The sequence below is a fragment of the Populus alba genome, chromosome 2 (genome assembly GCF_005239225.2).
Source record: "Populus alba chromosome 2, ASM523922v2, whole genome shotgun sequence".
Taxonomy (NCBI): Eukaryota; Viridiplantae; Streptophyta; class Magnoliopsida; order Malpighiales; family Salicaceae; genus Populus; species Populus alba.
Window position 1 is genome coordinate 2,709,515 of NC_133285.1, and position 26,717 is coordinate 2,736,231.

At 32.9% G+C, this 26,717-nt stretch overlaps 4 protein-coding genes and 1 long non-coding RNA gene across 5 annotated transcripts; 2 read left to right on the forward strand and 3 right to left on the reverse strand.

Moving 5' to 3' along the window:
* Positions 1-816: 816 nt before the first annotated feature.
* On the forward strand, positions 817-5,577 carry LOC118049277 (uncharacterized membrane protein At1g16860). Its single transcript, XM_035059223.2, has 4 exons — positions 817-1,772; positions 3,745-3,900; positions 4,554-4,765; positions 4,868-5,577. The coding sequence occupies exons 1-4, from the start codon at positions 1,041-1,043 to the stop codon at positions 5,058-5,060; spliced, it is 1,293 nt and encodes a 430-aa protein (XP_034915114.1). The 5' UTR covers positions 817-1,040; the 3' UTR covers positions 5,061-5,577.
* Positions 5,578-7,015: 1,438 nt separating this feature from the next.
* Positions 7,016-10,466, reverse strand: LOC118049382 (tropinone reductase-like 3). Its single transcript, XM_035059373.2, has 6 exons — positions 10,076-10,466; positions 8,991-9,107; positions 8,439-8,573; positions 8,112-8,237; positions 7,605-7,706; positions 7,016-7,506 (listed from the first exon to the last, which is right to left on the reverse strand). Exons 1-6 carry the CDS (start codon positions 10,214-10,216, stop codon positions 7,357-7,359), a joined length of 771 nt encoding a protein of 256 aa, XP_034915264.1. The 5' UTR covers positions 10,217-10,466; the 3' UTR covers positions 7,016-7,356.
* Positions 10,467-12,339: 1,873 nt separating this feature from the next.
* On the forward strand, positions 12,340-13,783 carry LOC118049383 (uncharacterized). Its single transcript, XR_004687676.2, has 3 exons — positions 12,340-12,611; positions 12,718-12,931; positions 13,034-13,783. It is a non-coding gene; the product is annotated as an uncharacterized lncRNA (long non-coding RNA).
* A 321-nt stretch (positions 13,784-14,104) lies between these two features.
* On the reverse strand, positions 14,105-16,876 carry LOC118049384 (tropinone reductase-like 3). The gene is made up of 6 exons (XM_035059374.2): positions 16,559-16,876; positions 15,963-16,079; positions 15,416-15,550; positions 15,038-15,163; positions 14,580-14,681; positions 14,105-14,478 (listed from the first exon to the last, which is right to left on the reverse strand). Exons 1-6 carry the CDS (start codon positions 16,697-16,699, stop codon positions 14,329-14,331), a joined length of 771 nt encoding a protein of 256 aa, XP_034915265.1. The 5' UTR covers positions 16,700-16,876; the 3' UTR covers positions 14,105-14,328.
* Positions 16,877-20,599: 3,723 nt separating this feature from the next.
* On the reverse strand, positions 20,600-25,410 carry LOC118049385 (EH domain-containing protein 1). Its single transcript, XM_035059376.2, has 16 exons — positions 25,112-25,410; positions 24,968-25,047; positions 24,799-24,867; positions 24,653-24,710; positions 24,474-24,529; positions 24,360-24,399; positions 24,224-24,285; positions 23,740-23,853; positions 23,092-23,194; positions 22,937-22,986; positions 22,366-22,494; positions 22,022-22,273; positions 21,854-21,933; positions 21,409-21,535; positions 21,082-21,225; positions 20,600-21,003 (listed from the first exon to the last, which is right to left on the reverse strand). Exons 1-16 carry the CDS (start codon positions 25,197-25,199, stop codon positions 20,818-20,820), a joined length of 1,638 nt encoding a protein of 545 aa, XP_034915267.1. The 5' UTR covers positions 25,200-25,410; the 3' UTR covers positions 20,600-20,817.
* Positions 25,411-26,717: the final 1,307 nt, after the last annotated feature.

The window sequence follows — 26,717 nt, forward strand, 5'->3', positions numbered from 1 at the left end:
TCTTTCTCTTGAAGAAAAGTGTTTTTCCTATTTGAAAAAATATATTTCAGAAAAATTAAAAATTATGATTTTTCTGAAACTTAAATTTTTACCATAATTTAAGATGAAAAACAGGTTTAAACAATAAAAACCAAATAATTTTTGAAATTTTGATCAGTCTAAAAATATCTCTAACCATACTATACTATAATAAAAAGGGTGTTCGACGCAATTTCTGCTTTTCTTTTGAGGTGATTTATAAGAGTATTTTTAATTTAAAAAATTATCAAATTAATTTTTAGTGTTTTTTTAATGATTTTGATGTTCTGATGTTAATAATAAAAAAATATATAAAAAACTCATTTTAATATATTTTGAAATAAAAGTTATTTTCAAAAACACATTAAACTATGATAAAAAAATATTTTTAAGCATTTGGAAACGCGGGCTAACCTGCATTTCCAAAACATTCAAAATTATTTTTATTAAAAATTAAAATTTTTTTATATTCTTTTAATCATTTTGATACTCTAATCTTAAAAATAATTTTTTTAAAAAATAAAAAAAATTATTTTAATGTATTTTTGACATGAAAAACTCTTTAAGCTTTTGTTTGGGAGTATGACCTGAACAAAAGCCGGCTAAAATTTATTTTTTTTATTTAAAATTATATTTTTAGATTATACAGATGTAAAAAGAAAAATAAAAAATATTGTTATAAAATATTTTTATAAAAAAAAGAAGAAGAAGCTAATGATATCATAATCAAGACACTCCTAGACATAAGCCACAAGGAGAAAATAACCCTCATAGTCCATGCCATGCCATGCCATGCTTATATTGCCCATACCTAATTAAAACCTCAACAACACACACACAAAAAGTTTCAGTTCCATTTTCAAGACACATCATTATCACATTTCTCCAAGCCCTTTCTTGTCATTTCCCCCTTCACTACCCACGTTCTCACTCCCTCTCCACCATCACCACCACCACCACCAAGCAACTGATCACAGCACCGTGTCTTCCAAAAACGCTGTAAATTTTCAAGCTTTGAGAAAATGGGTACCCGAATTCAGTCTCACCAGCTCAAAAGCGGGTTGGTGGTGTCCGGTCGACTTGGACAGCAACAAAAAGAGAAACAACCCACCATGGCATCACGCGCGGTTCCTTATACAGGCGGTGACATTAAGAAATCCGGTGAGTTGGGGAAAATGTTTGACATCCCGGCGGCGGCTGACCCTCCAAAGCAACCACCTTCACGTGCTTCTACTTCTTCAAGCGGATCCATGAGGAACTCTTCTTCAGGTCCCATGAGAAATTCTTCAGGTCCCCTGAACGTCGTCCTGCCGACAGGGCTTTTCACTTCTGGCTCACTTGGTTCCGGACCACTTGGTTCCGGCCCCCTGGGCTCAGGCTCACAAAAGAGATCGGGTCAGCTTGACAGCAGTGCTGTCGGTTCTGGTACAGGATCCGGATCAAGCAAGGCACTTTACGGGTCAGCAGTGACGAGCTTGGCTGATGATGTGAAGGTGGGGCTAAGGGTTTCAAGGCCAGTGGTGTGGGTGGTGATGGTGGTGGTTTTGATGGGGTTGCTTGTTGGTGCTTTTTTGATGGTTGCAGTTAAAAAAGCTGTGATCTTGGTGGCTGTTGGGGCTGTTTTGGTGCCTTTATTTGTGGGGTTGATTTGGAATTGTGCATGGGGAAGGAGAGGGTTGTTAGGGTTTGTGAGGAGGTACCCTGATACTGCGCTTAGAGGTGCAATCGATGGACAGTATGTCAAGGTTACTGGGGTAATTTCAATTTCTTTCTCTTCACTACTATTATTTTTTATGTGTTTCTCTGTCTTATTTGTGATTAGATTAGTGCTAATTATGGTAAGAGTATCCAACCATCCATTAATCAAATTCCAAAGAATGTTAAACTAGTGTGCCTGCCGTTATTGTTTTATTATCTTCTGGTCATTTCTGACATTATGCAGGTCTACTTTCGTGGCTTGCTCTTAACTTATAAGATGGGTATGGAATTTGTCATTATTGAATTTCACTTTCAATGGTTGCTTGATGAAGAAAGGCAGCAAGGGGAAGAAAATTGAAAACTACCTAACGGAGAGATTTATGGAATAGATTTTGGATGAAAAGCCATTTTGACCTATGGACACGAATCTTCATCCATCAAGGGTTATTTCGGTGGTGTCAAAGTGGTTCCTTTGGCTTGTAGAAAGGGGGGACTTTTTTTGGTTGGAGGAGGCTTGTGTATTTAGTCCACCAAAGGACATATCCTTTTGGATGTAGACGCAAACTTGCATATTATTTGGGTGGTATAGGATCGTTGTTTGCCTGGATGCTTTATCCAGGATTCTTTTCTGAAAGTTATTTATTGTGGGTGTTTTCATAAAAGAGGAAATTTGATCTACTTGATGGGGTGGAGTTGAGCCAGCAAAGCTGTTATGAGCTTTTACTTTCTTGTATGTTGAGGCGGTGAGTGGACCATAATCTACTTCTCAGGGGTTAAAGTAGGTAATTCTGAAAGCTGTCATCAATTTGCTTGATGAATTATTGCGAAGTGATTATATTTTTTTATGCCACTTTAGGAATTTACATTTTTGGTGGAGGCAAATTTGTCGGTTTAGAATTCACATGACAACAAAAGTTAAGGAAGTGCAGCTGTCATGGTTGATTTTTATTGTTGCATGTGCAAAGTTGGAATTTGGAGGGAATCATAATTTGCTTCTCTCAGGGTTAAAGGATAGGAAAATGTGGAATGACTTTCAAATCTGCTGGAAGAATTATTGTGAGGTTCTTATTCTTTCTCTAGAAGAGCAGTTGATTCTTCCCCTAAATTGTCTTTGGAGTATATGTTCAAATCAATTGGTTTATATGGAAAAATATTACGAGGAAGAATGCCAATGAGTTCTGTGTTGTAGAAACAATTCCTGTGGCAAGTCTCATGGAAAAAAGTTGTTACCTGGAAGAAAATTTCTAAAGAGTAATGACAGCAATGCTTGCTTTTTTTATGAAATTCTGTAACTTTTTGGAGTAGGGGATCAAGATGGCTGACAACTAATTTGTTAAATATGTCAAAGATCTACCGAGTTGAAGTTAGAAGGGTGTTTTCTTAATAATAGGCATGGGTGGTCCAGCTCTTTCTATACAAATATGAGGCTTGATTGAATAACTTCCTTTTTTAGTTATAAGAACTAAGCCATGTGAAGATGACCAAATGGATGCCTTGTCTATCATTCCTATCATTGTCTTGAACACTAAAGGTATTCTTGGTGACTTCGTTTCAACATGGAAAGTGGAAGTAAGTCCATGTCATTTCGCGCGCACCGTAGACATTTGTTATGGTGAACAGCATCATTGATTTAATAGGTTGAAGGTGGTGCTGAAATCATTTGTTGCTATGAAAACCAGTCAGCCTGAGTCTGTCGCTGCCATTTTTTTGTAGAGTATCACGTCCTGAAAAGTCTACATTCCTCATTTCAGTGATGCAGTAAAATTTAAGGGGGCAAAATTAAAAGATGAAAAGGGTTGTTAAGAAAGTTCGACAGAATGAAGGGCTAGAGGCAACATGGGCTCATAAGATATGGATCTCCACCATTGTGGTTATTTGAAACTTTGAATGCTCATTCTCATATGGAACTCATCATTAATTAAGTTTTTGGACCTTGTTTAAGCTAGCTCCTTTTGCAATTGCAACAAATTTGTATTATATCTTGCAGTATAATGTCACAAATAATGTCTGATTTATCTTTTTATGTAGGTTGTCACCTGTGGCAGTATACCTTTGGAGTCATCTTACCAGAGGGTATCCAGATGTGTATATGTTTCATCAGAGTTGTACGAATATAGAGGGTTGGGTGGAAAGTCTGCCCATGCAAAGCACTGTTTTTTCTCATGGGGTTTGAGACATTCAGAGGTTAGTTTGCTGAGCTCTCATGTTGATCTGTCCAAATATTGATGTGGAAAACGGTTTAGGAAATGATGATTCAGCTTCAGCTCATGGCACTTAGGTTTTCATTAATGAAAGCATGATGAGTTCAATTTACTCGAATGCCAACAAATGTTTGAGCAATAAACAAAGCACCTGACACCTAAATTATGTTTTTTATACCGAGATGTTGAGCTGACCGAGAAAATGTAAGTTACTGACTAGGGGAAAACATATCAGGTTTTAGGGCAAGTTTATATGATATCGGAAACCAATAAGTTGACCAGCACTTCATGTTTACTGAATGCTTTAAGTTGTTAACACATTCATGACGATAAGCCAATAGGCAACGTGAGTTCTTTATATGATTCAGTACGTAGCTATTTAATGAACCAGAAAATGAAGATAGTTCTAGTTTATGTGTCATTAATGACAACATAATCTGACTCCCTATGATAACTGAAAACTGGGAAGACAGTCTTTGGCATCTAATATTGCAACTGTGGTGTAATTGCGTGTCCGCCATTTATAGTAGCTAATTCTGCATGTTGCAACATTTCAGTTCTTGTTTTCCAAAGTTCTGTTTTTCTTTTCAAAAAAAGCCTCCAGCATTGTGGTGATGCTTTGCTTCTGGTGAACAGAAGTTTGTCGCTGATTTTTACGTATCAGATTTCCAAAGTGGGCTAAGAGCACTAGTAAAGGCTGGCTATGGAGCTAAGGTTGCTCCATTTGTCAAGCCAGCTACAGTGGTGGATGTAAAAAAGGAGAACAAAGATATGTCTCCCAGCTTTTTACGCTGGTTAGCTGATCGCAACCTCTCAAGCGATGACCAGATCATGCGACTCAAAGAAGGGTATGGCTTAAGAAAAGTGTTCAGCAAACTGATTCCTTGATTCCATGGCAGTTGTAGTAAGTGTTTTGGGTTGAATGCTTCTAAGAAATGTTTGCATCTCAGGTATATCAAAGAAGGGAGCACTATTAGCGTAATGGGTGTTGTTCGACGACATGATAATGTGCTGATGATCGTTCCGCCACAAGAGCCTGTCTCAACAGGTTGTCAGTGGTTCCGATGCCTCCTTCCATCCTATGTTGAAGGCCTTGTTTTGACATGTGATGATAATCAAAATGCTGATGTGGTTCCTGTGTAGATACTTAGCTGTTCATCATAATCTAAGTTTTCTTTTAAACTGGATTCCACAAGTAAATATTTGAAGGGTGCCGACCAGGGCAATCATCAAGCACCCCGAAACTACTTGGTACCTTCTTTTCAGGTTTTAAGGAGCATGTAAACGGCACAGAAGATGCAAAGATGGAAGAATGAAGGCGCCATGGAGCAACGAAACATATTCTAGTGACAGTGCTAAAGAATTATGATTTTGGCTGATTTGTGTACATAAATCCCCCTAAGGGGTACGGAAATTGTCGCGTTCGCCTGAACTAAAATCTAGCAAATGTGCTGTAATTGTATTTAGGTTCCATTTAGAAGTTTAGAGGTTTAGGTGTGTTGTATTTGGATTGCTTGTTTTCTCTTCGGTCTGAAGGAGCCCACTAGGGCCTTGGATTGTGAACATGGCGTCTACGTACGTTAATATTCTGCTGTTGTGCTCTGTAGGAGGCATATATATTAGTAAATTCAAGGGATAATTACCCTAGTATTTAATCTTCTTTTTTTCGTTCTTCTATGGTTTTTACTATATTTTTGGCACGTCCAATGCAAATCTATGCTTTTTTAATAGCAAAAAAAAAAAAAAAAAAAAATTGGCTTGACGAAACGAGTTCACTTGCTAATCTAAAGATAACTTAGATTAATAATAACTTAGATTATTAATAAAAATATTGACTAATTAAAAAAATTCAAAATAATATTTTTTAAAAATAATTATTAAAATAATAACATATTGGATTGATCTAAATTACCTTCTCAAATATTTAATCTGGATTATAAGATTGTTATAACATAAAAAGTAAATTGAAACAAATTTAAAGTTTAATTTTCAATGTTGAAGGATAAAATTGAAAAAAAAAACAAAAAAATAACTCGCAAACCAACCCTAGTTAAATGACCAAACCCATAAACCTGGTCATGAAATCAGGATAACTTCATAGAAAACAAATTTAAAAAATGACCTGAGTAAACCTTCTAAGCCTATGTGCAACCCAAGTTATGAGATTAAAATAATCTCATAGAAAATAAATTAAAATAAAATACAAAGCTTAATTTATTATCCATCAATTATTGAGGATGAAACTGAAAAAAAAAATTAATTTTAAAAAAGACAATAAAATAACTCGGGTAAACTTGTAAAACTCATAACCTAAATCATGAGATCAAGATAACTTCATACAAAACAAACCAAAAACAAATTATGAAACTTAATTTCTAATTAATTTAATATTGAAAGAAAAAAAAACCAAATACATAATGAAAAATATTCAAGCCAACCAGGCCAACTCCCTAAGCTCGCAACTCGAGTAAGGAGATTATAATAATCATATAAAAAATAAATCAATAAACAAAAAGTCGATAAATTAAAAAAAAAAACTTAAAAAAATAAAATATTATTATAATAAATAATATTTTATGAGATATACAATAATAAAAATATTATCTCTTTTAATTTTTTTTAATACATGTTTATTTAATATCGTGAAAGTTATTAAATTCAATAAACTAGTTAGATAAATAACACGACTCGATTGAAGGCTTGATTTACAGGGTGGGCAGGTTATTCAAATTTTTTTGTTCAAGAGCCAAACTAGTTTTAACTAAGTTGATCAGGGATTACTTTGTCAGGTCGACTATTACCTTGTTTATTTTGAATCCCACTCCATCAACGAATCACCACTCAACCTGTCAAATGGGTTTAATAACCCATTCTGTAATGAATCAGGATTCAGGACACTTGCATTATGGCAATCAAATGTTTTCCTTGCGTCAATATATATATATATATATATATATATATATATATATATATATATATATATATATATATGGATCCGTCTCATATCAAACTCTTTTTCAAGACTTCAGCATGATTTTCACACATAACCACCGGCATATAATCAAATTGGGAGAAGTTGGATCGAAGGACAAATAATCTTTACGAAAAGGAAGGCAAACTCCCATCAAAACTTGAAGCAGAAAACCAAAAGGTTCCAGCCGCAAGTCAGGTGGGAGCATACATGACTCCTTAACATTCTGCCATGGAAATTATCTGATGAAGGGAATACATTGTGGCTTCCTCCTTGTACATTCTGTTCCACTTTTATATTCAACAAGTAGCATATCACAAGTCAATCTCATCCGACAAGGAGATCTCAATGAAACAATGTCAATTTGCCAAAAGGAAATAAACAAAGAGTGTCAACGTAAATTTTCCTTTCATGAATTTATTGACGCGGGTTCTGTTTTTTATTCAGGTAAACTTCAAGAGAGGGAAACTAAAGTCTGGACGGCATCCCTCCAGCTACCACCAAAGTTTCTCCTGTTATGTAAGACGCATCATCGGAAGCCAAAAAGGCGACTGCTGAGGCCATGTCGTCTGTGCTGCCAAGCCTTTGAAGCAAGGTCTGATCCTCAATCGTCTTCCTCTACAATATTTTGGAATCCAATTGAGTCCAAGACAGGTCAGCGGCTGCTCTTTTTTTGAAATTATTGAAACAACTCAAAGCCAAAAATGTAAACTTACAATGGTCTGATTGCCTGTAATGAAATCAGCAAAGTGTGTTGGTACAAACCCGGGAGCTATACAGTTCACTCGAGTGTGAGGAGCCATCTCAGCTGCAAGCACCTACAAAGTATCAAGAAAGTATTAAGCAGAAAAATATTAGAAACAAAAGCCTGATGCTTTTGCATGCAATCAAGAAAGACTAAAAAATAATCACGTGTTTGTCCATGTAAATTTTTTGTCCATAAAATATAAGAGAAGAATTGGATTCTCTTTTTCACGAGTTTATTGGTAAAGGGAAGAATTATACATGCATATAAGCAGAAGAAAAGAATCATGCAAATGATCCAGCTTATCTATAATAAGAGATAGGCTAAAAAACAAAAGCCACGGTCTGTTATTGTTTATAACTTCAAGTTCATCATCATATTTCAGTAAGTTGAATTTGTCAAGTTGTTGATGAAACAGAAATGGTTTGTCAAGTTCTTGATGAAACAGAAATGGAAGGAGAACACAACTGGACGATACCTTGGTAAGCCCAAAAAGGGCTGTCTTTGTGACACCATACATAGCCATGGAAGAATGTGGATGGTAGCCACCAATAGAGGAAATCAGAATAACTGAAGAACCCTTCTTCATGTGAGGGGTCGCATCCTGAAAAAACAAGTGAATATCAAATAGGATACAAAATGACAACACATGGATACTAATGAGTAAACCTGACTGACCATGGGAACAAGAGCAGGAATTCTAGGGGTGAAAACAACAAACAGAATATCACAGGAAACACATCTGTTCTTGATGACATTTCATGTATTGATTTCTATATGTAAACCTTATGTTAATAAAAATTACCTTCAGTAGGAGGATAGCTGCTTTAACATTAATTTCCCACAGCTTATCAAGGACAGATTCCTGGGTTTCCAAAATGGAATCTGTAGATGGATTGACAGCAGCATTGGATACAACAATGTCTATCTTTCCATATTTCTGAAACCAGAACCAGAAGCTTTCTATCAATCAAGATGACTAAATAATCAAACAAAAAACCTGCTCTTTCATTGCAAACAAACATTCTTAGGAGATCGCAAAAAGAAACCAGATAAATAGGCAGAAGAAACATATCATGTGCACAGAAAAGAGAACAAACAAGCTAAATGGCTAGACATCTCGAAATCACTCTATTGGAAGCAAACAAATAAAGATTAAATGCAGTATCCTCTTTCATCTTACAGTCATCCTACATGAGCATGGTGGATGAAGAAGACTAACCACAGCCTTTTGTTGGACTAGTCTAACATTTACGAGCATTAACCAATAGTCCAACATGCAGCATCAAATTAATTAGACACCAATTCCCTTTCCTGGTTACTTGCATACTATAAGAAACGAAGCTGACTTTCTCACCTGTACAGTAGTCTCTATGAGATTCTTCCTCTGTTGTGCATTTGATACGTGACAGACAACACCCAACACTTTGATGCCTTTAGCTTTGAGTTTCTCAACTGCCTCATCTACATTTTTCTGGATCAATTCAACAAAAGACCAAAAGAAATTCCATCCCGAAAGTAATCAAAATAAATCCAAAGAAAAAGCCCATATCAGTTACGGCTAGAAAACAGCATAAAAAAGCTAACTTTAGTACTTCAATTTTCAAAATATCTTGTGATCAAATAGAACCAAAAGTCACGTGATACATGAATGAAAGATGGGAAAGGATGGCATCAGGAAGTAGCAAACTATGTATCGATACATCATTATTGGGGAGAAGAGGGTGCTGTGATTTTATCACTTAGCAGGATATTCTATTGTTTTCTTGTAGGAATTTCGTATTTCGATATAATTTTAACAAAACTTATCTCGAGAGATATGGGAAATCAATCACTGAAAGTATGCAAGTCCTCTCTCTCACACATGTTCTTGTTTCTCTCTTTCCCTCTCTCTGTTATAGGCCGATTCTTTAATTGATCCCCTTGCGTGCTTAGCCAATTCTGGAAAACAACACTATCACAGTATTGATTCTCTACCAGTATCAATATATTTTGGCCCTCGCAATTTTTTCTTGCAGCACTCCATTTAGCAGTACTAATAGAATCACTTTCAGCTCATCCCATATGAGTTCAAACTTCAAACAACAAAATACAGACCATGATGTGTGCACTGGGAAACAAAACTAAATCCAATTCAAAGTGATGAATTATGGTCATTCAACTGAACAGGATTTGGCATATCCTTGCTGCTCTTAAAAAATCAACATCTTCTAAACCATTTTAGGTGAAATCTAGTCCAAAGTCTATATACTTCCTCAAGTCCAATACCAGCAGAAACCATAAAAAGCCTAAGCAATCAAGATTCAAGAAAACAAAACAAACCCAGAAAAAAAAAATTCAATCTTGATCCCTGAAAACAAGAAATCATATGATAAAGAAAAGAAAGGAAATGCTAAACGCAATGAATATGGAAAGAGAGAGAGAGAGAGAGAGAGAGAGCACCTGCTTGCGAGAAGAGATAACAACAGAAGCACCTTCCAATCCAAACCTCTCAGCTATGGAAAAGCCAATTCCTTGAGTTGAAGCGGTCACAATTACCACTTTCCCTTCAAATCTCTTTCCACTGATAATCTTACTAGTCATCCTTCCTTCTCTGATCTCTCTCTCTCGTTTGCAAATTACAAGACAAGACAAGCTTCAAAAACAAAGTTGGTTTTTAAAGGAAATATTGCTACTACTGTGATTAATGAAACAGATTAGTGATAAGTTAAAAAAAAATATTAAATTAAAAAAACATAAAAAATGAATTAATTTAAAAATAAATAAATTTTGACCACCCTCGATCACTTTATAAAATGAAAGGTTGAGGATGGATTGACGGACGAGGAGGACACCTTCTGTTCTGTCATTTGATCACACCGATGATGTTTATGCTTATTTAGTTATTTATTCATTGGGAACAGAGTCCACGAGTCATTACCCTTAAGAATATCTTTCAAGTATTCTTAATTTTATCTTACTTTGATCCTCCAACTATCTTTCGTTATACTTTCATCCCTCTATGCTTGTTCTCTCTTTTGTAACGAGATCCTTTTCCCCATTGCCATCCAACAATATGAAGATTGGTGTTGACTCTTTTCATTTAATTATTTATTCCATGATGATGGCATGGGGTCTATGATCCTTGAAGAAGGCATATAAATCCTTACACAACATTAGGGTGAGTATAAATATAGGCTTAAAATCTTTGTTGGTGTTTGGAAACGCTATCCAAATGGTATTTTATAAAAAAAATTAATTTTTTATATTTTTAAATTATTTTGATGTGCTAATGTTAAAATAATTTTTTTTTTTTAAAATTATTTTAATGTATTTCCAAACGATAAAAAACTTTGAAAAAATAATTATTACTGTAATATCAAACGCTAAATGACCAAATACATGTCCGAAATTTGCCACCTGCTTGAGTTGATTAGCGACCCAACCACAACCCTAATCACCACAACCCTAATCAAACTTGGTCCATTGGCTAAGTAGACATTCGATGCTTGTTATTAACAATATATGGCTCAAAATTAACATAGCTAAGAGATCTTTATTCTCAAATAATCTGATACACACATGAATTTTTTTATTTTTTTTAATGTAAGTGTTTGGATTAGCTTATGTATTTATTAACTAAATACATAAGTTTTAAAGTTAATAATTATATAAATTTTTAATAATTTTAAAAAGAATCAAACTTATAATTATTAACAATAAATAAAAACCTGAAGTTGAACTATGGGAACACACGTTAATTATTTTGTACTTGCATGACCACAAGGTCCACATCTACATGGATTCAAGGGTACAGAAATATGATACATTCATGCATGTCAATTGTTTCAAGTCATCGTTTTCGTATTGGATTTTTCTTCAATCTTGTCATTATGTTAGATATTTTATCTAAACTAACAAAAACCCTCTTACGTGAAAACTATAAACTATCATGATTCATTAAACAAATAACCAAGGAAAAACAATGAATTATAACAATATATATATATATATATATATCATTTTATTTTCAAATTTATATATTTCTCTATAAATTAAATGGAGTTTGACCGAGTTTTTAAATGAGAGTATTTATATTCACTTGCATGAAAATGTGATTTAGAAAAATAGATAGGAGAATGAACTAAAATACATCAACAAGCCAAAATTAAGCAATTAGACTTGCAGGGCGAGTTTGAAGAAAAGACATAAAATATAAAATAAATCAAGCTAATTCACGAGAAATTTAGGTCCTGATTATTTTTATGTTTTAAAAATGTTTTTTTTAAAATAATTTTTTTATTTGTTTTTATTCAATTTTATTTTTGTATTTTTAGATTATTTTGATACGTAGATATCAAAAATAATTTTTAAAAAATAAAAAATATATTATTTTAATATATTTTTGAATAAAAATCAATTTAAAAAATAACTGCAACCATACTTCCAAACAAGCTCTTAAAACCTAGCTCAATTTATTAAAAAAAAAATAACTATAAAAAAACAATAAATAGTACCTCTAAATAACATTTTCTTTTCAATTCTATTTATTTAAATAAAGATAATGGAGTTCATGTTTCTATAGTATTTGTACGAAAGACACCGTATGTAACAAGATATCAAATTTTATTTTTATTCAATTTAGTTCTTATAAGTTTTATTTTCATTATTCTTTAATTTTTTTCGTTCTTTTCAAATTGCATGTTTTCAAATAAATTTGCGGTGTTGGAGATCATTCCAAAGTTAAATGACATGTAGCTAGATATTGCGTAGATTAATTTATGATTATTGTAAAAAGTAAAATAAAAGGAACAATAATCAAATACAAATTAAAAGCCTTTTTTTTCCATGTGTATTGTTCAAGGCTGCTCCATTTGTCAAGCCAGCTACAGTAATGGGTGTACAAAAAAGAGAGCAATGATATTTCTCCCAGCTTTTGACGCTGCTTAGCTGAACGCAAACTCTCAAGTGATGACCGGATCATGCGTCTCAGAGAAGGGTATGGCTTAAGAAAAGTGTTCAGCAAACTGAATTCTTGATTCCATGGCAGTTGTAGTAAGTTTTCTGAGTTGCATACTTCTGAGAAATGCTTGCGTCGATCTCAGGTATATCAAAGAAGGGAGCACTGTTAGCGTGATGGATGTTGTTCGACGACATGATAATTTTCCGATGGTCGTTCCGCCACAAGAGCCGTCTCAACAGGTTGTCAGTGGTTCCCATGCCTCCTTCCAGCCCATGTTGAAGGCCTTGTTTTGACATGTGATGATAATCAAAGTGCTGATGCCGTTCTTGTGTAGATATTTAGCTGTTCATCTTGATGTAAGTTTTCTTTTGAACTGGATTTCACCGGAAAATATTTGAAGGGTGTCAACCATGGCAATCATCAAGCACCCCCAAACCACTCTGTACCTTCTTTTTCAGGTTTTAAGGAGCATGTAAATGGCACAGAAGTTGCAGAGATGAAATAATGAAGGCGCCATGTAGCAACGAAACATGTTATAAGTATACAGTAAGTGATATGGAAGAAACAGTATAAAATCTACATTTTCTATCTTTGCCAAAATATAAAAATAAAAAACTTTCATTTTGATGATCTAAAAAAACAAAGTAAGATAAAAGCAGCATCTATCTAACTATAGCCAATCCATTCCCATGTCATTTTTATTTTAAGCAATTAGATCCTTTAATGGAATCCACTCAATTAATTTCCCTTCCCGGATTTAGCACTGGTTTTTACTATTTAGAGAGAAAATAGGAAATTACACTAATGGAGGAGAAACTCTCTCAACTCACAAACCCTCAAATCTTTTCCCTGAAAATCTTCCCTTTCCATCCATTTTGATTTGCAGCTCTTTGTCCACTCATGAACAGTGATGGTGCTCAAGCATTTTGATTTTGGCTGATTTATGTAAAGTATATTTAACATTTTTCCCATTCTTCTATCATTTGAAGGGAGAAATATTTATCAGATTGAAGTTTATGCTTGTCATGATATTTCTTGATTGAGTTTAAAGAGAAAATTTATTATGATAAACTCAATTAATCACCTGCAAACATTAACTATCACCTGCAACCACCAACTATCAACCACTACTTGAAATTTAAATGTTTTTACTTTTAATTTGTGTATAAATATACAGCTAAATTTATGTTATTATGTGTGAGAAAAAGAAGAGAGAAACACTAAAAAGAAAAAAAAAAGTGTGTATTAAAAGTGTTTTGCTTGTATTTTATAAACTTGTTGTTTTAAAATAAAACCGTGTATTTTATCCCTTTTGAGTGTTTCAAAGCCACCACCAGTAGTTTATCCCACCAACAATTTATGTAAAGTATATTTAACATTTTTCCCATTCTTCTTCCATTTGTATACATAAATGTAATGAAGTGGCAATTAAATGTTATGAAAGGAAATAAAATCTTGAAGCCGAAGACAAACGGGCCACACGTCAAGTGGGAGCATGCATGATCACTCCCTCACAACCTGCCATGGAATTGGAAATAATGTAGTGAAGGGGATAAGTTATGGCTCCCTCCTTTTACATTTTGTTATGTTCGACAAGCATATCACACTCTAATCTTATCCGACAAGGAAATCTCAAGGAAACAATGTCAATTTTCCATGAAGAAATGAACAAAGAGCATCAGCATGGTTTTCAGCTGGTACCATGAAAAATCATAGCATGCTTTTTATTTGGGTAGACTTTAAGGGAGGGGAGCTACAGTCTGGACGGCATCCCTCCAGCTACCACCAGAGTTTCTCCTGTTATGTAAGAAGCATCATCGGAAGCCAAAAAGGCGACTGCAGAGGCCATGTCGTCTGTGGTCCCAAGTCTGTTCAGCAAGGTCTTATCCTCAATGGACTTTTTCTACAGTAATTAGGAATCCAATTGAATCCAAGACAGGTCAGCAGCTGTTCTTTTTTTGAAATCATTGAAACACATCAACACCAAAAGTAATGTAAACTTACAAGAGCCTGATTGCCTGCAATGAAACCAGTGAAGTGTGTTGGTACAAACCCAGGAGCTATACAGTTCACTCGAGTGTGAGGAGCCATCTCAGCTGCAAGCACCTACGAAGTATCACAAAATTTAGAAACAAAAGCATGGTGTTGTTACGTGCATTTGTCCAACTTATTGTCCATAAACTAAAAGAGAGGAACTGGATTCTCTTTTTCACGAGTTCATTGACCCAAGCAGAAAAACCTGGTAAAGGGAACAAGAAGCACACATGCATATAAGCACAAGAAAAGAAACACGCCCGTGCTCCAGCTTATCTATAATAAGAGACGGGCTGCTAGGAAAAGAGCCATGGTCTGTTATTTCAAACAAGGGTAATAACTTCAAGTTCATCATCATATTTCAGTGAGTTGGATTTGTCAAGTTCTTGATGAAACAGATATGAACGGAGAACACAACTTGAGGATACCTTGGTAAGCCCAAAAAGGGCTGTCTTTGTGACACCATACATCGCCAAGGAATCATTTACATGGTAGCCACCAACAGAGGAAATCAGAATAACTGAAGAGCTCTTCTTCATGTGAGGGGCCGCATCCTGCAAGTGGATATCACATAGAATTGTAGCAAAATCAGTTATGAACTAAAACTAGTGGACGTGTATTGCAATGCTGTGAGCAAGGAAATTCTAGGGGTGTAAACAATGAACAGAATATCACAGGTAACACAGAGCAAAACCAAGATGTTAGCCATCTTCACTACAACCAAAATCAGAATTTCCTAGTAGTGTGGCCCGGTATGACATTTTGGATCTTGATTTCTACAAGAAAACCTGTGTAATAAAACTTACCTTCAGTAGGAGGATAGCGGCTTTAACGTTAATTTCCCACAGCTTATCAAGGACAGATTCATGGGTTTCCAAAGTGGAGTCTGTAGATGGACTGACAGCAGCATTGGAGACAACAACATCTATTTTTCCATATTTCTGAAACCAGAACCAGAAGCTTTCTATCAATCAAGATGACTAAATAATCAAACAAAAAACCTGCTCTTTCATTGCAAACAAACACTCTTAGGAGCTCGCAAAAAGAAACCAGATAAATAGGCAGAAACATATCACGTTCACAGAAAAGAGAACAAACAAGCTAAATGGCTAGACATCTCGAAAACCGGGTAGTAATAGATCATTTTAAGAGAAATCACTCTCTATTGGAAGCAAACAAATAAAGATTAAACGCAGCATCCTCTTTCATATAACACAGTCATCCTAGAAGAAGAGACTAACCAGTTGTTGGAATAGTCTAATATTCACGAGAATTAACCAATATATAGTCCAATATGCAGCATCATATTAAGACGCACTTGCATACTATAAGAAACGAAGCTGACTTTCTCACCTGTACAGTGGTCTCTATGAGATTCTTCCTCTGTTGCGCATTTGACACGTGACAGATAACACCCACCACCTTGATGCCTTTAGCTTTGAGTTTCTCAACCGCCTCATCTACATTTTTCTGGATCAATTCAACAAAAGACCAAAAGAAATTTCATCCCGGAAGTAATCCAAAGAAAAAGGCCCATATCAGTTACTGCTAGAAATAGCTTAAAAAAGCTAACTTTAGTGCTTAAATTTTCAAATATCGTGTGATAAAAAAGAACCAAAAACCACTTGATACTTGAATGAATGATGGGAAAGGATGGCATCTGGAAGTAGCAAATTATGTATCGATACATCATTCAACTGAGCAGGATTTGGCATATCCTTTCTGCTCTTAAAAAGAACATGATTTTTTAAACCATTTTAGGTGGAGTCTAGTTCAAAGTTTATATACTTCCTCAAATCCAATACCAGCAGAAACCAAAGAAAGCCTAAAACAACCAGAAACCAAAACAAACCCAGAAAGAAAAAAACAATCTTGATCCCTGAAAAACAAGAAATGATATGATAAAGAAAAAGAAAAGGAAGGAAATGTTGAAGCAACAGAAAGAGCACCTGCTTGCGAGAAGAGATGACAACAGAAGCGCCTTCCAGTCCAAACCTTTCAGCTGTGGATAAGCCAATGCCTTGCGTTGAAGCAGTCACAATTACCACTCTCCCTTCAAATCTCTTTCCACTGATAATCTTGCTACTCATCTTCCTTCTTTAGTCTCTCTGTCGTTTGCAAATTACAAGACAAGGCAAACTTGAGAAACAATGTTGAACTTCTTATAGAAGATATTGCTAGTACTATGATCGAAGATACAAATTAGAGTAAGTTGGAAATATAGTGGATCGGTGAGGATTCCACCACCTGCTCTGTAATTTGGTTCACACGTTGATGTTTTTGGTTCTTTATTCTCTGGGAGAATCATGATTGAGAATATCTGATTTTTTAAAAGGTCTTTGTGTTCTTAGTTTTATCTAACTTTGATCCTCCAACTATCTTTTGTTTTTCCTTCATCCCTCCATGCTTGTTCTCTCTTTTATAATGATATCCTTCCCTCGTTGTCATCAAAGAACGTGAAAATTGGTGTCAGCTCATATCATATCATTATTTGATCCATAATCATGGGTCGGGGGTTTGCATTCCTTGAAAAGACTTCCATAGATAACTCAGTGCATTCACCACTAAGTAAGTAGACATTCAATGTTTGTCATTAATTGGTCACATAACCCATAATTAAATCAACTTTAATATTTAATGATTTCTTGTCGTTGCTAAGTATTTATCCTTAATTACTCCAAAACTATAAATTACAAGTATGTTAATTGTTTTGCCCTTCCATGAACACATCCACGTAGATTCAAGGGTATATAAATAACATTAAACCCTAAGATAATGCATGATGCTTAACTTCACCTTTTTCTTTCTTGTCTGACCCTAATATTTTTTTTATCATCTAAACACATACACACATTCACTTTTAACTTTACAAAGCCTTATCTCTTACCTATACTAACTTTGATATCAAAGAATTCTCAAGTTCACAAAAAAAAAAATTTGTTTTTTAAGATATTATAGTTGTTTAAACCAAGATTTGAAAATCTAGAACAAGTTAAAATTTATACAAAAAATCCAAAATGAATCAAGATTTAAAATAAAATGAAAATTATTCTATTTTGCTCTATTTTTTAATTGATATGAAATGTTTCAGTTATTACAAATAAAATAAAACAAAATTAAGAATTTTGATCAAACCCAGCATTATCAGCCTTTTAATTAACTTTTATCAACCTTACAAAATCGTTTATAGTAGAGGGGTTAGGTTTTTAGCAATTGTTATTGTCAACCTTTTGGCATTTGCCACATAATTGAAATTAAATTTAAAAAATAAAAACTACAATTTTTCTTCAATCAATTCCTATTAGCGAATCATCAACAGTATTCTTGGCAATATGATTAATGAGAGGGCTGAATAATTACAGAAATAAAGAGTTGATAGATGACATTAATTATATTTTATGTCTAGTTTTCAATATACTTCTATGTGTCAATTGCTTCCAATCTATCATTATGTATTGGATTATTCTTTAATCTATCATTATTTTTTATGTTATGGTAGATGTTTTTTTATTGTATTTTATTAAAAATACAATGAATTATAACATAATATATCATTCTCTTTTAAAATTTCTTCTGTTTTAGAAAATTAGGTGGAATTTTTACCTGTTTATATGAAAATAGACTAAATTATAAAAACAGATCAAGAACAATTATATTTGTAGAAATTGATCTAAGATGTAGAAATTTGCTTTTAAGGTCACTTGTGAAGAGAATTTAGTTTCAGCTCATACAATCTCATTTAAATATGCCCAATTTGTCGTTGAACATTAAAAAAAAAAAAAAAAAAAAAAAAAAAAAAAAAAAAACAAGAAGAAGTAGATGAATGATATAAGGATAAACAATAGAAGGAGGACCAAAGTGAGATAAAATTGAGAGTGGAGAAACTAAATAGGCAAACACACAATCACCATATCGACAAACTACAAGTCGCTATCAATCATTATGTTTTCACAGAGCACTTTCGCATGCTTTTCCTAACTTTTTGGCTCAATCTTTTTCTATTAACAGTTTTTTATTTAAAAAAAAAAAATACAAAGCCGTACTATTTGAATCTAACCCCTAAAAGTACATCTTATATTAATTACTAGATTTGGTGTTATGTTCCACTGTTGCGCTGAATTTTTTTTAATATAAAAAAGAATATTAAAGTAAAAAATTTAAGATTGAAGTCATTAATTCAATTAAAATTAAATAATATAAAAAAAGTAAAAATAATAAATAAATTTAAATAAAAATAAAAAAGATAAAAAAAAAAATCAAATCTAAATCTATTTGAATTATTTAGAGGCGTTTGACATTGTGTTTCAAAAATATTTTTGAAAAGAATTAAAATTAAAAAAATAATAATAAAGTATGAGTCTATCTAAATTATTAAATAACTTAAAATCAAAGAGTAAAATTATAAAACAATTTTAAAAACAAAAAAATCATGTTAAACTGAATGAACTAGCAAATTTCATGAGCATAAGATTAAGAAATTTTAATTAAAAAAAATAGGAAAAAAAGTTTGAATGATGAATTTGAAATAAATCAATTTTAAAAAAAAATCAACCCACATTAATTTTTGAAATCAATGATTCTGATTATAAACTTGGAGCTAACCCCATAAAAGACAAGTTGTAAAAAAATAACAAAACAAAACTAAAAAAAAGAAAGATAAAAAAATAAGAAAACAACATCTTAAAAAAAAAAGGAAAAAAAAATCAAACTCAGGTGAACTTTCTAAACCTGGTTTAATCGTTAAAACTCGTAATCTGTAAAAATCCTGGATTCGGATTCAATCAAAAGATTAATTCTTAACTAATTTAATTTTGAAGGATAGAATTATAAAAAAATATTAATAAAAGAATCTTGCGAAAGAAAAACATATATCAATAAAAAGAAGGAGGATAAAATTAAATAAATAAATAAAATTATCTTGAATTAAACAAATAACAATAAAAAAATAAGGATTGAATTTGAAAAATTAAAAGATCATAAAGGGTAAAATTTAAAAAAGCTTTTGTAATTTCATATATTGTTTATAGATTACAAAATAATAGCGGTAAGGTTATAAAAAAAAATATATATATAAATTATAAAAAATATATATAAAAATAAATATAAGTCAAATCTGATGGAAAAAATAAATTACAAGTACTGGTTTAATTTTTTAAAAGGATTGGCGCTCAATATAAGGTGAGGAGAGAGCGGAAAAAAAAAAGTTCTCTTAATGTCTGTTACTGACACGCACCACTCCTTTGTATTGAGGGCTGTGAGGTTTTCTAAACATTTCTTATAAAGAGGTGTTTGATATGTGCATAGTATTCATCAATTTTTTTTTTAAAATAACACAATATTACTAATTATAATAATACCTATATGAGTAAATTTCAAATTAACAATAAAACCAAAAAAATAATTGTGAGAGAGATATCTTGATTATTTTTAAAGGCATCAAAGTCCTATCATTTTGAAAAGATCAAAACCTTCCTTAATAGCAAGCATTATATATTTTTTTTTCCTAGAGTTAAATTAGTGATTTTTTTTTTTTTAAAAAAAAAGCCAATCTAGCCCATACAATTTATAAAAAAACCAAATTTTCCCCAATACCAAGTCAAAATTTAATGGCTAAAAGGTAATTATGTCATTATACTATTATAATAAATTGTATTATAAATCTTAGTGAACTTGAATTTCCTTTAAGGAATTAGTTTATTTTTTAAATTAAACCCAATTTAATCTAAATAACCCATCCTCTAGGTAATTATGCTTATATATATTATTTGCAAAAATATATATTTTTAATTCATCGAGCTCAATCAGATTAAAATTTACTTGTAAGTTGACTAATACATAAGCATTTAGACCAGGCCTGGTTTAATTACTAAAATTGATATTATTCTCATTTTTAATTCATCGACAAAAAGGGAGCACGATCGCATCTGCCCTGAGATCCAATTAACCAAAACAATAAATGGATTTTCGTGGAATTATCTTGTACTTGCTCAGAATCCAAATTTTTGTCAAGGCATCATCACTTTCAAAAACTGACAATCATGCTTAAAATCCAAGCAAGATCCCTGAATACAGAAAGCTCCAAATGTATATTAACAAGAATGTCACAAAATATATTTACTCAAGAATCATAAGCATAGCACTTTTGCAACAAACAAACTTCATCTCACCGCTCTGTTTCGATTCTGGATTTGTCCTGGAGGACAGGACTTTATGCATAAGGGTTCCTAAAACTTTTCAAGAGCTCTGGGATTTCATAACCAAGCATATCATCAACAGCTTGTATCATCTTAGGCTTCAGTTTCTCAAATTTGTCAATGCTGTAACCATTCAAGACTTCTTTGAAGTGTTCTACATTTGGAAAATCTCCAGGTGGTAAATGAAATTCCCTCTGGACCTGCTTACAGAAAAGATGGTGTTTATACACAATGTAAAGACGGAAGGGAGAATAGAGAAAAAAGGTCAGGAGAGAAACCTTAGCAAATTCATCTTCAAGATTATCAATAAGGCGTTGTTGAGTCTTAGCCTTGCCCATTATAGCAGGCATCTCCTTCTTGAGATGGCTAATTATGTAGGCATGCATCTTAGCAGCTCTAGCACGCTTTACAAATTCATTGATCTACAATATACAAATACCATAATTACAATAACATTATAACTGCCCAAGAATATAACATATACCGATATTCAAAGAGGATGTTATACAAAGACACAGGTACCCATTAGCCTCATGCAAAAAACAATGAAAATCACATACAAATATGCATGTGAGAATAAGCAAAAAAGAACAAAAACCACATACTCGACGATCACAAGCTTTCTTGGGAATATCAACCAAGTCCATCAGAAGGTCATTTTGTTCTTTTTCAAAAAGTTCACAGAACATTTGGCTGGCAGTTTCTTCATTGATAGGTTTGTCATTGAACGAGCTGCAAGATGAACAAAGGACTAATGAACTTAAAATATACAACTGTGAAAAATACAAGCATAACTTAAATGACATTGCAAATACACTGAACAAATAGAACATCTTGGGTTGAGCATTTGGATTTACGTTCCACAGCTTACAGAAATTGTACATACATAAAAGAAAAATCTTGCAATAAGATGATAAAAATGAATCAGATGGATATAACAATAAGAAAAGACAGAAGCAAACGAAATGGGCAAGGTGGTGGCATGGTAGTCTAAAGAGTACATAAGATTTAAACAGAAAAAATGAAAAAAAGCATAGAGAAAGGACATACCCAATATAAACACGCATAACTTCAGGGGTGTTCAGAACTTTTCCAAGTGACCACATTAGTGCCCCATAAACTCTCATCAACTATACAACATCAACAAATATGCAAGTCATATGGAGCTGTTAAACTCAGTTTTTAAAAGTGAAGGTGGAAGAAAAACAAGCATCCAACCTGTTGTGTATCAACTTGGTCAGCCTTGTTCAACACAACTCGTATCTTATCATCATTGCCTCGTAAAGATGCAATTACTCGCTTAAACTCGTCACTGATATCAAGTTTATGAGGATCGAATAAAAGAAGAATCAGATCACATTTTGCTGCAAACCATGATATAACTCCAGTAAAATCATAACTCCTTTGTGTTCGTTGCTTCTCTCCAGAGAGAACCCCAGGAGTGTCAACAATTGTGATTTCATCTAGCAACTGCATGTGCATCAGCAGCAGTAAAGGTGATAAATAACAGAATGGAGAGTATACAACAGCCTTACCAAAAATAAGCGAAAAACCAAACTTACTGGATGAGGCATTTGTGCACACTCAAACTTTGATAAAAATGCTCCTCCAAAATGTGTCAGGCCACTAAATGGCATATCTGCTTGAACAGCAACAGTGTTCCCAGGTATGCTCCTTTCATCATGTCCAGACTGAGCATAAAAAGTCTATCAGCAAGTGGAAACAACCATGATATCATGAAAATAAAATGAAGCAACACTTCTTGATGATTATCATCAAATCACAAGAATCGTTAGCAACTCAAAATAATGGGTTACTTCTAGGCTTTTGGCATGTTGGTATGAGCTTGATAGATGTTAACAAAATGCAAAAGCCATGAATATAAAAACATGTGAGAAGTAATATACATGAAGATAACAAATCCCTTTTCATTTAGACAGACATTAGCTACTTTACAACCTCAAACAAAGAAATCAGACTTAGAAAGTTCAAATCTGCACTCAAGTTCAGTTTTCTAGCTATGAAAAAACAAAGCTCAAAAAACTCCAGATCACGTCCATGTTGAAATAAAATATTTTGTTACTCCATTTGAATGCTTATTTAAGAATACATAAAGCATGAAAATGCTTATACCATTACAACAACAAATCTGTCAGTTGTCGGCTCTGGTCCAATGTGAGCTCCTGCAAAAAAAAAGGAAAGAAAAATGAGCAGGATTTTTTTTTCATTGATGACTTGAAATATTTACCAATAGGAAAAGAAAAGATAAATGGAAGTACTAAACAAACCTGGATAGTCACATCTAAGCAAGTGTTTTATAAATGTTGTTTTCCCAGTAGAATACTGACCCAAAAGCATAACCATAGGTCTAGCATCAAAATCACTGTTTGTCTGGAAAATCAATGCAAACAGTTGGTGAAAGCAACATTAAAACCAAGAAAGGAATAGAGAGGGAGAGAAAAAAAAGGAGGCGGGGAAGAAAACAAGATATAAGCAACAATGAGAAATTAATACCCAGCTATCAGCTTTTAATCACTGTATTTATATTAGAATTAACTAGTTTAATCCAATTATCTATATTTTGGAAATAGAGCAATAGTAATTATATAATGCCTGCCCAACAATAGCCAATCCCTGTAATGCAATTAATCAACCACTATAATGCACGCAAGAGTCTTGCAACTCAATTAACACGATATCCCTAAGTAGTATTTGTGTGGGAGTTGAGAAGCTATGATACCAGTTGAGTTATGACCAAGACAGAGAATAAACAGACATTTAACCCTTTTTAGCTTGCCCTGGCATCATATATCATTTGTACTTGGTGCTTATGACTTTGTTAAAAAAAATGGGTACATCATAATTTTCAAAATCACATAGAATTATCAATGTTGAAATAACAATAAAAAATATTAAGTGTCCGCTCAACCACTCACCAACAATGGGGAAACAAAGTCATTAAAACGATAGGTAGCTTCCAATGGCTTTAGCTTTTCTACATACAATCGCTTTAAGCCATCGATAATTGATGTAACTGCAGTGAGCGGCATCTGAGCAAAAAGTGAAAAAAGGGAACACGTTAAAAAATAAATAAACATACAAACATCCGTTGCAGGAAAGATGAGAACAAGTAGCACGCTACTATACATAGACAAGTAAACAATACATTTTGAATTCTTTGATATAGAAATACATTGAGCTTCTCATGTCACGAGATAAATTGGCATCTTTCAAAATCAGAATCTAGTGCAAGACAACTGTACCCACAAAGTGTAGGACACAATTCCTAAATGGTGTAAATTACAAGGTGGCAACAAAAAATGGGCCAATAACCCAAACTAAGAAGAAAACAACACCAAACCAAGCACAGAGGTCATATTTTCTTTAACAAATGATGGCACAATGTTACATGTCGCTCACCTTTCTTGATGATTTTGCACCAAATTGAGGAGTCCCTGTTGATAGGCTTAGCTGCGTGGATCCTAAATTATGACCACAAATCAAATTAACTAACAATCAATGCCGCTTGTGACACCAAAGTTAAAGAACAACTTACCATTGATATCATTCTCACGAATCCTTGAACTCTTATTTTTCTGGAAAAAAAAAACATCTTTTAGTTCAACCCAGTAATCCAACCATACAAAATAAGGTAAAGGAGACCACTTACAGCTAGTAAGGCATCAATGCCATCCATCAAAGGCGGCTTCACATCCTCCATTTTAGCTGCAAGATTAAAAAAAAAAAAAAAAACACTACTTTAAGCGCAAACTTAGGGTTTTAAAAACCGCTAAATAATAAATAAAAAAAATCTGAGAAAAAGTCGGAAATCAATTTATTTGAACGTACATGCGGTTTTAATAGTATCTGGAGTTAGTTCATGCCCTGCTTGCGCCAGAGAAACAAGCTGCAATCAATTAATCAATTAACTAAGAGATTTACGATTTAATTAATTAATTAAGGGAAAGCAAGGAAGGTTAGGAGTATAGGAGGACCTGCATTGCTGTAACAAACTCTGTAAACCCTAGAAACCCTTGTCGTTTCGAATCCGCCAGTGCCCAAACCTTCATAATAATTAAATTAATCATTTAATAAAAAAAACCTAAGCAACTACAAATAATAAATTAATAATAATAATAAATTAAAAGATGAAGTTCTTAGTACTTGTTTAAGTTGTTGGCGAGAAAGATTGGACATGGCGAAAAACTTGGTAGCGTCATTTCCAGTAAAGCGGCCATCTCCATCTACAAATTAATAAGTTAGGGATTGAAATGAAAAGAGAGAGCAAAGGAAGGGATCAAATCAAACCTGAATCGGCTAAATTGAACCATTCTTTGTAGATCTGTTGCTGTTCTTTTGAGAAGGAACTGCCTGCACTTTTCCCTATCTCTTCCATTTCTTCTTCTTCTTGGATTTTCAAATGCTAGCAAGAGAAACTGCTGCTGTGCTGCTCTCCTTTCAAGGGAAGTGACTAGTGAGGGTTGCTTGCTACTGCTGGTAGCAGTTGTTAATTAGTATTACTTTTTAATAATGATTAATTTAGAAGAAAAATGTTTTGGGATTCTCAAAATTTAAAGCGAGAGAGCCGGGAATTTGAAATTTAAGTGGTTTTTTATTATTATTATTATTTGGATTGGCGCTGAGGTATTTTCGGGAGCGTCGTCGTTTAATAGGGTATTTGTCAGGGAAAAGACGCCGTCAGTTTGGCACGTTATCAATATTGTGGGCTCGTGGGACTGTTGTGAATGGTATTTGAAATTTGAAAATATGAGGATTAGAAATAGTTGTTTGGTCCCGCCACGTGTCGAATCCCAGTTGAAAAAAAAACTCGAGTCTTGGATTGCTAGCATACCATCAACCTCAGTTAAATTTTTATTTTAAAAATTAACTTAACTAAATTAATTAAAATATAAAAAATTATAATATAATAGGTTTGACGAATTAGTTAAATTAAAAATAAACATGCAAGTCAATTGAGTTTATCAAAATTATTGTTTTTTTTTGTTTTAAATTAAAGCTTGATATTAATTAACTTTTATATTATAGGTTTTGTAAATCATTTAGTAGATCTAGTCAGCTTTATTAATTATAAAAATAATTTAGTTAATTTGATTAATAATCCATGAATATAATAAAATATAAACACATTTATGTTTTCATATTAAAGTTATATAGGAGTTGTTTAGTACTGAATTATTATTTTAAATTTAAGCAGATATGTAAAAATAAAAATGGAGACAGAAGTTGTATTCAATGCAAGTTTTTAGAAAGTGAACGGTGAAATTTTTTTGAATAAAAAAAACTTATTGACTTTAAGTAGTAAATTGGAGAATTTATATTTTGAATAAAAGCCATAAACTTGTTTTTAAAAACAAGACATCAAATAAAATTTCACAAGTTCTATATTCTGTTATAGAATCATCTTAACCTAATAGCTTAAGTTATTAGGTAAGATTCTAGGATATGATTTATATTATTTTCTAACACATCCACTTCAAATGAAAAGCCTTTTGAAGCTTAAAACTTGCACAACCCACTTTACCTTGTACTTAATTTTTGTCAAACAAATGGAAATGGTGAGATTTAAACTCATGACCGCTTGGTTATCAAAGCTTTGATACCATGTTATAAAACCATTTCAAACCAATAGTTTAAGTTGTTAGGTAAGGTTTTAGGATATGATTTATATTATTATTTAACATATTTTAACAAAAAAAAAAAACTTGATGATAAAAGAAAAAATTATATTTTTCCTGGTATTAGTGATTATTCAAAATCTTATACACTACATAATCCTAACACCAAGAAATTTATTTTTAGTCAAGATGTTATTTTTAATGAAGCTGAATTATGGCCATGGAGTAATAATAGTGTTAAACAAAATATTCTAATGAATTTAGATGATAACAATCAT